The sequence below is a fragment of the Myzus persicae genome, unplaced genomic scaffold, assembly GCF_001856785.1.
Source record: "Myzus persicae strain clone G006 unplaced genomic scaffold, MPER_G0061.0, whole genome shotgun sequence".
NCBI lineage: Eukaryota > Metazoa > Arthropoda > Insecta > Hemiptera > Aphididae > Myzus > Myzus persicae.
In genome coordinates, this window is record NW_019103871.1 from 126,577 (window position 1) to 140,418 (window position 13,842).

The 13,842-nt window shown below is 29.2% G+C and overlaps 1 protein-coding gene across 3 annotated transcripts in view; it reads left to right on the forward strand.

Annotated features, from left to right (window-relative positions):
* LOC111035684 overlaps window positions 1-13,842 on the forward strand; it is a 68,351-nt gene that overhangs the window by 19,385 nt on the left and 35,124 nt on the right. For all 3 annotated transcript variants that reach the window (XM_022317399.1, XM_022317400.1, XM_022317398.1), the window contains one exon: window positions 8,459-8,673. In XM_022317399.1, the coding sequence (XP_022173091.1) occupies window positions 8,459-8,673 (215 nt within the window). The remainder of the gene's footprint in view (window positions 1-8,458; window positions 8,674-13,842) is intronic.

Genomic DNA, 13,842 nt, shown 5'->3' on the forward strand with positions numbered 1-13,842 from the left:
TCAAAAACAACTATCGCGCTCACCCACTCTCTCGGCACTATCTACACAGGTCCCTAAACTCGCACTCTCTCCCTCGCACTGCGCTGCACTCTCACAACCCTATTTTATCCGCACTGCTGTTTTGAGCCCCCTCCCCAACCTCCCCGCGTTGCCCGCGACGGTGTCTCGGGGACGGTAGGTACATCAACAAACGCCGCCGCCAACGCATTTTAAAACTCGCATATACCCGTGATTCGTACGATTTAATTGAATGTAATCAGAACCCTCTACACGCACTGTCCGCCACATATGTATGTATATACGTGAAAAACATACTTGTATATATATATATATATATATATACATAACGTGATTGTACATTGTACTCTCGAGAGTATATGTATATAATATAGGCGTTTATCGAAAAGTTTATAGTATAACAACTAAGTATGGTATCAGTGTGTATAAGCGAACATTTTCCGCCCAGATTTTATGACAAGCCGAATATTTTCACTCCCCAAATAAAAAAAAAAATAATATAATCAAATAAACCCTAACCAATCTGGTATCCATGAGATCGAATTAACTGCGGTTCGAAATAATAATTTGGCGTACCTATTCCATGTATACACACTGCATGAGCGTATACGTTATAATGTTATATCATATTATAACAGCTGATGAAATGCTCAAAAATATACCGCGCGAGCCGCTAACACCTCCATAACGAGTGGTGAAGGGTGTTTCAGATAAACGTCGCAGATAAAAAAACATATTATCATTTTCCCCGTTACCTAACTAGTAACTTGAGTTTTTATAAAATAAATAACTGACGGATGTGTCAATTTAAACAGCATCCCAGCGAGCGGCCTACAGCGATATCGTCTGACCCTGTCCGGCCTGGTCCCTAAGATGACTATTTTGTAATAATGGTGTCACATAAAAAAACTATTTCCCCACTCGACAACACTTATTTTACCGTGTATTATTTTTCGTGGGATGTAATTTTGGGTACCCAATATCAGACATTAATTTTATGTTCAATTTTGTTTCGTAGGTATCACCGATTGTCGTTTGCGCATCACTTATTTTGTTAATTTTTACCTTTTTTATAAGACAGTTGAGCATCGTTCGATTTTTTTGGTTGTACGTCGTTTGCGCATCAACCATTTAAAGAGTTGTACTTAATTTGTGCATCAATATTATTTAAAATTGGAACTGAAAAAAGGTGTATACACAAAAAATCAAGTTGTCTTCTAACTTTAATCTTGAAATGTACTCATCTCTAATTTAAAATTTTTAAATATTGTATAGGTATTTCTGTTTTAAAATATATTTGTACCTTTATACTATTATGTACATCAAAAACTTGACTGCATTCAAAAACATTGGCTTAAGTATACCACTGGTGAAATAAACGGATTTAATTTTTTAAAAAAATGGAACATTACAATACAATATACCAAGTATTGACTTGTAATATTATTTTTAGTGCTTAATTAATTGATTTGCATACAGTTAATTTTTAATTCATTATCCATAAACATTACATATTACATAATATTTTTTTATATCCTTCTATTGTTCAGAATATTGATGCTCAAACAATGCACGATATTTTGGCACAGGTAAACGAGGCCCGTATGTACTAGCTGTGTACACAGACGAGAATTTGGCCAGGAAAAAATTGATCAAACATATAAAACCCAGAGCTATATAGGTGTATCGCGGTTTAATTGTACCTCTGTTCGCGGGGAAATCGGCAGCGGTGATGTACATCGCGTTGTGAACTAATTCAACCGAGATGGGCCATTTGCCTATAGGCTATAGTACTAGAAATATTTTCGAAGGTGGTCCGAACTTAATTACTCTTTCGACTTTCCTTTATTTCTAAGAACAATCCCTGAAACTTTGATTAAAATTGGAAGGATAGTTTTTGAGTCTAAAAGTTACAAACACTGCCTTTTTCTGTACAATTGTACATTATTTGAGTGACAAACAAGAAATTAGATATTATTTTTTTTATTCAAAAAACAAATCCCATACCAACGCATAGTGGTTTGGATGGTCTGTAAAAATGTTTCTTCTGTAACCAAGTATGAACAAAAATGTATTCAATTTTCGTGAACCGAAACGAAATTCATGCGTAAGTCACCCTATAAAAACCTAAATGGTTGGAAAGAGAAACTTGAAACAACCTCCGAATCTCGAAGAATTTATTGATATAACTTTTATCGAAAGTCCAGTAGCTTCTGAGATTAGGTAAAACTCACTTTACATTTATATGACTCCTAGGCCTACACACGAGTTCTAAACTCAGTGAGCCCCAGCAATTTTTTTGGGTAGTAAATTTAAAAATAAAAAATAAATTTAAAAAATGTATACATGTTCCTATAATAGTGGATTCAAAAACCAAGACAATAGTAATATCTTAGTTTTGACAAAGTTCAAAAAGAAAACCGTAGAAATAAAACAGACGTTTTAAAATATGTATTATAATAACCTACATTTAACGGGTGTGCGGGAAAGAGGAAGGTTTGCAGCACAAATGGTCAAATGCGGGGGAGGGGAGCATCCTATACTCAAATAGAGGTGCATAATATAATAATTTAATAGAACATCCTGTGGGAAATGCACTCTAACAGAGTTCTCGTCAGCTAGCGATATACAATAATAACATAATTTTATATACCTAATATTCCTAATATAAAAATATTACCATTATAATATTACGCCATGAGCCCCACACTTACCACTCCCGCCGTTCACCAGCCCATCGCATATACGCGGGTTCTATTTTTTTTTTTTTAAATCAACCATTTATTAAAAAGTATAAATACAAGTATTCTGGAAAAACATTTTGTTTTATCCACCAAGCAAAGCTTGCAGTGTTGAAGGTAGAGAGTTATTTTCATTAAAATATCTAATTAATAACAATATTTTATATAACACGACAGATGTATACGTATAATAATAATATAATGTTTTATTATGTTGTATGCACGTCTGTGTGCGCAAAAACCTATCGTATCGCGAGCATTGTTCTATATGGAGGGTAGTACAATATGATACGCCTATATGATTATGTTATTCGCAAAACATATAATATAATCGCGCTCGTTTTAATCACCGTGTACATCATAATTCACCACTCGCGTGCACCATAAAATATAATAATATTATAATAAAATAAATAAAATAATAATGTTTATAAAATATTATAATAACGTGCACACACATTGCTGCTGCTGCTGCAGTTATCCCGCAGCGCACGTCAACCGTATCACCGACCGCGTGTTTACTATTTCCTACATAATATACATTTTCCGATAATAGTATTAAACAAGTACACAACAGTATGTAACTTACGAGTACATAATATACGAATAACAATATTACACATGTATGAGAGTGTACTGTATTTTTATACAGGGTGATTCGCCGAGCATGCACAGCCCGTATTTTCTTTTAATACTGAATTTATTCAAATTGTGATTTTTTTCATTCGTAAAATAGAATACTTAAAGACTTGCATATTTTCAAATTATTGAGATTCTTCTCTTTCTACCTATTCAAGGAGTTTTGTGTGGTGAATAGTAATACATACTTTACACGGCTTTGCAAATGAGAACACTACTTTTATACAGTAAATTATTTAGTGGATCATTTTTTTTTTAATTTTGGTTTCCCTAAATCAAAATACTAACGAATAGTTTCTCAGCTACTATAATGTTTATACTAAGGATAATAGTTCTTAAAAATGGTTTTATATAAATATAAAATAGATATAATATTGGATTTAGTATTTAACATCTTGGCCATTTTTACAAATTATACATTTTGATGGATTAATATTAATTACTGCAATTTTCAAATCCCCAAACCCAGCTTTCTCAAATAGTCAAAACCTATTTACCTATCATAATGAGCCAATTATCCCTTTGTACACAAAGTCAAATAACAAAAACTACTCGTTCAAATTTTTATTTAGATTTGGTTTAAAATTTTCACCGAATTTATTCGAAATTAAGTTATTTTTATTATTAATAGAAGAGGGGTTGTTCTCATTTGAAACGCAAAATATTATTTATCTCCACAGGACACTTCTCAAGAGGAAAAAAAATCTCAAGAATTTTAAAGCCTGCAGGACTTAAGCACATTTAATTATTTCAAAATTCAGATTTCGCATAACTGCATTATTGAATAAAAAAAATTGGTAAGCATGGTTTTCGGTTCACTCTGTATATGACACAATGCAGTATCCGAAATACGAGCAATTTTAAATTAATACACCACTACTATGTAGTGTATACGTGAAATTGATTTGATGTCATGTAAGATCCATATATTATGAGTGCATATATAAATTATGAATTTATCAAAACAATTTCTGTCCGTCGTCGTAGGATGTAATAGGTACATTATAATACGAGTAACATTATACATTTATACGCGTTGTACAGTATATTTCAATTACATTTCTATGTGGAATACGTATTCAAAATGCATTAAGTACTTTATGTTGTATTTCGAAACACGTTTTGTACAATTTTAATCATTTTAAATGTACACTAAATACAAAACACTTTAAATATTTCGTATATTTACATTTTAAAGTATATCCTTCAATGGAAAGACTATATTTTTAATTTCCGAAAATGATTTAACGACCTAGTCTGTCGGAAATAAGCGAACGAATATATTTTTAACATTAATATTTTTAAGACGTTCATAATGAGAGTTTGTGATGATGAATATTTTCAAACATAATATTTATTATCTACACAAACTATAAATCGACAAAAAAAAAAAATCGAGTAAGTGGATAGTATGCGTTAGGTGTCTAGAAAGTCATAGTAATGGTTGTGTTAAATTTGAATTTGATGATCATTGTATACGAGAAACGATTCTGAGCGAAAACTAAATTGTGTGCTATTATGGTGATTAAAGTAATTTATATTACTATTAGACATTTGTACTATAGCACCTAGGTTAAATTAATTTTTGGTAAAAAAGTTTCAGTTGAAAATATCATTGTGTGTAAACTGTATACAAAATATTAATGTAATCTAAACGTCTCAAGTACCTATGAACAATATTATTAAATTACAACAAAATAATTAAATCATTATCCTTGGTTTTAATATGTAATTTCGTCTAAATTTGAACTTAAAATGTCTGTAAAAAATAACTATGTTTATTTATTTTTAGATTTTTTGGTTACAGTGTTTACATTTATGAAAATCATAGGTTATAATAGGTAGGTTAATGAGTAACATAGATTAGAAAATAATAATGTTTTTACATTTATATTTATCAAACCTTATAATTTATTGACATATTGTATAACATTTTTTACCAAAAATATAATCTACAATGAACCGCCATTTTACTGCACATGATTGAAGTTTTTCATTAAAATAAAATGTGTACTAAATTAAGATACCTACCTATTTGTAATTAAGATAAATGCTTTGAGATAATGTATACCGTTAATTATTTACAAACATTTTATAATGAAAGCTCTATTTCATAATTAGTATTCTTGAAAAACAAACGTTCATTTATTATCTTTGTTTTTAATTTGTATTTAAAATAACAAACTCATCAACGGTTTTCAGTTTATTTATTTTATTAATTACATATTTATAATATTATATACGCACAGGTGGACAAAAAAATGTACTTAAACTTTATATTAGAAAAATCCTTAAACCATTTGTCAACTTTTATTTCTAAAGTACAGTAGTATGACCAACTACCGAGTCACTCAAAATCAGATTCCATCTCAAAATAAAAAATTTAGTCACCAATGTTAATAATATTATTGTTCCTTAAACATTTTGATGTACAAAAATCAAACAATGAGTAACTGGTTTGTTAACTGTTATTATGTATTTTAAATGTAATCAAAAGAAATAGGTATTTTATGGATGGTATTTAAAAATACATTACATTGCAATATTGTATGCTCTTTACTTATACTTAAACTATAATCTAAGTTAGTATATTCTTCATTATGAACTTAAAATATTTTTGATTTCTAGTTTAAGAAAAATAATTATTGTAGGTCAGGTACCTATTCTATTCGTTAATTGATTTTCGTCAATGGCATTTTTTGAAATTATTTCCATTATTTTTAAATTTTAAATTTTACGAAATGGGGAAATTAAAAACAATGATATTATCTTAATGTGTTTAAAAAACAGAAATAATTTTTTTTTTATGTCTTATTCACTGCTGATGAATATGTCAATGTATCTAAATAGAAACTCAAAACAATGTGGCTAACAATACAAATATATATATATAATGACATAAATAACTTATTTTTACTTTTCATGGGGTTTTAAGTTTAACTTCAAAGTTTCAACAAATAAGCAAAACCTAGTTGATTGAACACGAGTCACCAAATGATTAATTTATTAGGGGTCGATTTACCATCTATTAATCATTCTCGAAAGGCTTTCACCTTTGCGACAGATTAATGAAAATGTTGTAAGTACCCTCTGTACATTTTACAATAATATTGTACAGGTATAAATATAATTGTATAAGACATTTTCTGGGTGGTTAATATTTTCTTCATTTTAACACAATAAATTGACAAACGACAATACATTTCGAAGAACGGTTTTATTATTAGTACTTATTTAATATAATACATTTGAATTACCTACCAGCTATAAACGAAACATTTTCTACAAACCAATTACGTTTTTAAGACACGCATAACTCGATTTAAAAATAAAATATTAACAAAAACCAATAAGATTCACTAGATAACAGTCTTACTTTTAAATTTGAGTACCATACAGAGTGCAACAGAAAGAACTGACTAATGCAATAACTTCTGTTATGATCAATATTTTGTAATTTTTTTTTAAATATAATTTATAGTCACTTGCGCTATATGTTTAGTATAAAAAAATTATTATTACTTTTTAATACTGAATATAAAAATGTAACTAAATGTTTTTGGATAAGTTTAGAAAAAAGCCAATCTGTGATTCCGATTATAAGAACAATTTTGATCGTAAAAACATTTATCTAAGTCGAGTAGTTTATTTTTTAGAATTTTTTAAAATATCAATATATTTTTGATTAAATTCATTTGGAACGTAATAATTTTTTTCAAATATAATTTTAGGAAATCTGCCGACATGAGTATATTTTTTAATTTGTCCAACGATAAGGTAGCATCATTTTTTTTTTTTTTTATCAGGTCCATCTGTTACAGCTTTTATATGAGTGAGTTCACTCTTATATAATATTAAACATAAGCTTACATAACAGAGTTAAATAGATTATTCAGAAGTTCAGAACGTACAATTTGGTTTATCATGCGTCTGTAAGACGCCCGGAGACGACGCATGCGGGCGTAGCGTCCTCTTAAGTAGGTACTTTAAAACCACCTCGTAGGTATTTGTTTCATATTCCATTAATTGTATATGTAATCAACCTTACTGTAAGTTCATATTATGCTTACAATAATTTACGTATTATTCAATCAAAGTATTATAATGTATAATATACCCACTAATACCTACGTACCTACGTAACCCAGGTATTGACTTGGGTCACTACTAAAAAATACCTAGGTATTATATTCTGTTCAAATCTTAATTTGGTAGCACACAGAAACAGTGTGCAGTAAAGCATTTAAGACCCTAGGTTTAACAGTTCATACCTCGAAGAGCTTTAAACTGTCCTCCTCGCTCAAAACAGTACACTGCTCTTTTGTTCAGTCCATATTGGAATATGCATCTATTCTCTGGGATCCGTTTAAGGCAACATACTTCTTACTTTTAGAGTGAGTTCAGAGGCGTTATTTTATCATCAGTCGCTTATATTTTAAAAATTGAACATACTCCGCTCAATTATCTAGCCTGTTACAAATCTGCTTGGGCTTAATTCATTTACAGATAGACATTTGACAGCTAACATGTTTTTCTTGCTTAAGTTTATATCTGGACATATTGAGAACTCTTTGCCTTCTTCTCTCATTTCAAATTAATTTTAGACTTCCTGCTCGTTTCACAAGATCTTACTATCCCTTAGCATTAATTTTTATTACACAGATTATGGTAAAAATAATACAGTAAAAAATCCAGTTTATTGGATGATGCATTTGGCTAATGAGTACCCTCCGTTATTCAGATTATACAAGATTTATTTTTTACACGAGTATATACTTGTTAATATATATGCACAATTATTATTTGTGATATAATTATTATTTCTATTGTTTATCAAATAGTATTAGTGTGAAATTGTACTATTAGGGATCCTACCAGTTTAATGAAAATAAATAAATAGTAATTTAAAGAATGCGATTATACGCATAATAATGTTCCATACAAATACAGTACCTACTTATGAACTATTTTTTTTAAGCAACTTTATTTAAAAACTAATTATAAATCAATAAAGTATTTACATGAAACTAAATTATACTAATTCAGTGTTTATTTTTCAGGCAGAATAGATCATTGCAATAAAACTGTTGATATCTATGAAGATATCACTAGTCCGGAAGTAACGTCATCGAATTTTGGCAAACCACTTTACTGTTCATACAGATTTCGTTCATTTAAAGGAACGCCTAAAGACTATATTCTTCGAATTAGATTTAAAAAATTTAAATTTGGAGTATTAGTCAATGGAACATATTGTCAAGGAGGATTCATGCAGGTAGTTAATACTAATATATGGGTACTTATTAGACTCAACATCATATTAAACAACGCAAATTATAATAACTTGTTTTATGTATGTTTAGGTAGGTACGTACACTTTATAATAAAGGTGTTGAGACTTAAATAATATTATAATAATAGCACTTTAGGATTGCCAGAATCTTATATCCAAGTTGGGTAACTTAAATCTTGTTCATTAAAATTAGGTACTGTTATCATTTTTAGAGTATAATTTCTAGAATGGTATTCACAAACATCTTTTCTTCAACAATAAAAACTTCCTTATTATTATACGAAAAAATATGTATATAAAACGAGATTCTCTTTATCCTAACGACTGTCCGGGGAGTAAAGTTCCACACTTAATTATTTCAGTTCATAACAAATTGTAACAAGCTTTAGACGTTTCAAACACTTTACACTTTAAAGTGTGGTTTTATCAGTTGAGTCTTATTTTAATTTTATAAATATTGGAGCATATAATATAATACAATGTTTTAGCAGACAAAATAAACACAAAAATATCAAAACTAAAATAATTTATACTAAACGCCATTAATTTTAGAACAAAATAAATGTTTACACAATATACAGATTACTATACAGTAAGACTATTAAATTTATTAAAGCAACATTATTATGTCTTAAAATATTTTAATCGGGGACATCCAACTAATAAAAATAGACTTTCTGCTCAATAATAATACTTGGGATCACATTTATTTAAATATAGTGGACAATCGTGGTTAGGTTACAAAAACATTTTTTGCTTACATTTTAAAATAGCCAACATAATCTGAACACTTTATGTAATGAACAATAATATACTATATTCAATTGAATTTTTCTGGTTCGAAATAAGTTAATAGGTTTAAATATTCCAAAGACGAAAATGTAATTGCGTAGAATAAAAGTCAATGTGTCCTTATTGAAATCTGATATTCAGTTAAAAGAATCAGAGATCGTTACAAAAAAAAAAAAATACTATTGTACTTTTGTACTTATAGCTGACGGCTGAAAGTAATAAATATATTGAAACTCGATACAAGTAGCACAATAATTTATTCGTTACTCTAACTGTTCTGAAATGACAGAAATCCTTACATTTTTCAATTTCAGTCACCTCAGAAAATGTTTAATTTATTCTAATTATTATTCGACACCCGATGGATGCAATATATAATATATTTATGATTGTCATAAATATTAAGTAATCCAGAAGCCCATCATTTGTCATAATTATGTTCAATAAGAGATTAGTTAAAGAAATTGTTCATGATTTTATAAATAATGTATATGATTTTAGAGTTATTTTATGTCCGATGAACATGGCCCATATTTATATAGTACTTAAGGTCTGCAAAATAAATCAATGCATTTAAAAACATACATATCATACACCATGATATGTCATCAACTTTTTTTGTTTGAGTTATCAAATAGAAATAATTTAAAAATAATGCAGTTCTAGTAGTTTGAAATACGAACATTATAATTACATGCATTTTGATATGTAGTAAATACGGATGTTCGTTAAACATTTTATATAGCATTATGTTTCATGATAGTACGTATTTGTATAGAAAAAAAAATATTCTTGTAAAAAGCGAAAAGTTTTGAAAACAAAATAAATAAATAATGAATGAGAAAATAAAAAAAACAATTGACAAAAACCTTACCCCCTTTAGATTTTTTCATTATCTTCTTTAATTTTTCGCCCGGGGCTTACCATTATGAAATGCTTTTATTATGAGTTGGACTCTAACTGGATACAATTTTTGGTGGAGATGAAAAGAAATTGCACAGTGAAGTAAAAAAAAAACTGAGCACCCCTTTGGCAACACCACCCCCCTCTCCGGTAACATTATTCACTATTATTGTTTCTTATATATTTATATATATTCATTTTGCATGTGAATTGAATGCAAAATCACATTTCCACCGTCTCCAGGTCAAACAATAATGCCTATTTTGGTGGAAGTATTGATGTTTTAGTATTCAGAATAAACCCTACGATTCATAGGAAACTTTTCCAAGATTCAAATATACCTACACCACCATATACGACATGGCAAACAAATAAACGTCTGCTGGCAATAATATGGCTGCCGTTGGCTTAAAAGTTAAAATTATGCTAAATCAAAATGTATTGCATATGGGTACATGCGATTTCGTGTGCGCCTAATTGTGCTTATTTTAATCTCAATCATTAAATTTGGGAATTTATTGGTTGGCAGAATTTCAAAATGCTCCGCGCACTTAAGCACTGGACAAATGTTCAAAGCTAATGGAAAAAAACCTGAAGCTGTTTTGCGCAAATATTGTGATCGCAGGTATATAAACGACGGTCGAGGGTCCAGGAACGAGATTAAAGCTGATCCCTTTTGGGGGCTATGCGGCAATGATCTCATAATACTGAACATATACACATATAATGTCTGGTGTACGGGGAACACGGCCAAAAACGCGGTGAATATCCCACCATTGGTGAATCTAACTGTGTACAACATATATAACATTTGTGTGTGTGCGTGTGTATGCTGACCCCAAAACACTTAATTAATTCCCGTGCTCCCGGTATATATATATAATACATTTTATCATAATAAAAAACAATGGGTTTTTAAATTTGTTAGATAGGTACATATTATATTACCTATGGAGTATGTGACACGCCACAAGTCTACAATAATTATATAACATAAGTTCAACAAAATTAAGACTAAAACATTTTAGCTAGATAGACGTACCTATAGTAGGTGCGCCTACAATGATTATATTATTTTATATTCCGTTTAGATCGATGTAGCTCAGTGTTCCGCAGAGAAATACCTACTACGAGGAATGTATTTTTAAATTTTAATTTACACTCGGGTAAAATTGTTATTGAGTAAATTTCAATGCTGCATATATCTGCGTCTATTTACAATTTTACACGTGTCTTTTACAATTACGTACCTATATATTGTATACATACAAAACGTATTTACTAATTTTATAATTTATACTTTACTAAATAATATAAAATTATTATTACACCAAGTGTAACTAAAAATAGGTGGAGTTCCTTGAAAGTTGAAACCTTGCAATATTTTATTAATTTTAAATTATGAATTGAAAATAATTTAATAAACTAACACATTTGTAAAATAGTATTCATCATAGTAAAATAAAATAAATGTAGTTCAAATAATTGCATATATTGCGTATCATAGGTTCAACATGTCATATTGGGCCAAACAGAAAGCGGAAATGACCTATTTGTTTTGATTTAGTTGTTTTTACACAGCACAAAAAATGGGGGAAAGAACCCTATTTAGTAACATGTAGTATGTTGTGTGCACAATGTACAATGCACATAGTCACTATATAAAAGTTTATCTATAGGTACATTTCATAATAACTTTATTTCATACGCATTCTAAGAATTTATCAATGTGTTAAACCATCTCAATTTATTTTAATGGATGACATTATAAAATAAAATGTATTGTTTGTTTAAAGCATAAAAATATTTATTATAATATTCAATTTTAGAATCTGAGTGGAACGATGAACTGAGAAAAACAAAAATAAAATTAGGGAAAAACGGGAATTTTTACTCAAAACTAGTTTTCGATAAAATCGATTTAGCTTTTTTAGTTGAACTCCAAAACGAATAGCCAACAATTGTCTATATTATTGTTAATACAACAACGGCAACGGTCAACAGTATAACACTATTAATTTCAAGCCAAAATGTTAAAAATAATTTATTAAATAACAATTGAAAAGTATATAAGTTATGTGTTGTTTTATACTTTAAAAAATATAAAGTATAAAATAACGTTTATAATTTATAAATGTGCACTACTAACCAATAGATAAATGTTAATAGTTAATAATATAGTTACCTACCTAATTTGAAAATAAATAAATGCATTACATTTGTAATGTATACTTTTAAAATTCTATGCACTATAAGTAATAACACAAATAACATTTATTTTCAACCAGTTATTATTATAACCACATATTGTTTAAATATTTTTTTTTTACACCTAACCTAACAGCTTGTTCCGAAACGAACCTTTAGCGAGACGACGAATTACTAACATATGGTAAAATATATCTTTTCATACACTTTTTTTCCTCATGTTTCATTTAATTGTATTCACATTATTTTTAATTCCGTTATGATTGAACACGTGCATTGAGAATACAGTTCCTTAACGGGCGGAGGAAATTTTAATTACTAATTCTAATTACGTCTTTTTTTTGTGTTTTCGTTTTATTTACCCCATTCGAGATAGGAAAATATCTGTAGGATTCGGGTCGGAAAAAGTTTTGTCGTCCGCAGAGTTAATTGGCAGAGGGAACGCGCATTAAAACGATCGTTGCGATAAGCCGACTGGACGAGTCACGAGCACGATACTTTAGATTATATCGACTTTGGTTGGTATAGGACCTACATATATACAGCCGTGGCACTAATATTATATGATAAACCTACATATTATATATATGTATATATATGCACAATAATGTGCGTTTGTGTGTTTGTGCATTGAAGATATACCCTTGAGGGGAAGGTAAAATCCCCAAAAGTAATGTAAGTATCGAGATTTATAATATAGGTAAGTACACAATGTTTGTATATACCTACCTGAACGCTATATACATGTATACACTGTACACACAGATATTATGTACAATGTATATAGGTATATATAAATATACATAAAATGTATAGATAACGCAACATTACAAAATCATTTACACCGAATTAAACACGCGTTGAGATTTCCATAAAGGGTTCGTCTAGTTGAAACCGTAGACGGTCTTGAACGATGATGGGTGAGTGGGTGAATAACGTTCACCGGACTGTTAAGATGTTACTTTAACTAGCTATAAAAGGGCTATGTTATCTTATTATACTGTATAGTCGTATTATAGGTATGTTTGGTTTTTGTGTGATGAACAGGCCGATTCGTGTGCTTGCACCAGCCGTCTTTTTACCTAAATCCATTACTAGTTGAAACGAGTTCTTAAGTTTAAAAAGATAAAAGCCACCTTTATTATTGACTGAACGTAATAATAATATAATACATATTACATAGTTCATTAAAACCAATGTTTGAATAAGTATAAAAATGTTTTTATTTTTATCCTATAACATAATAAA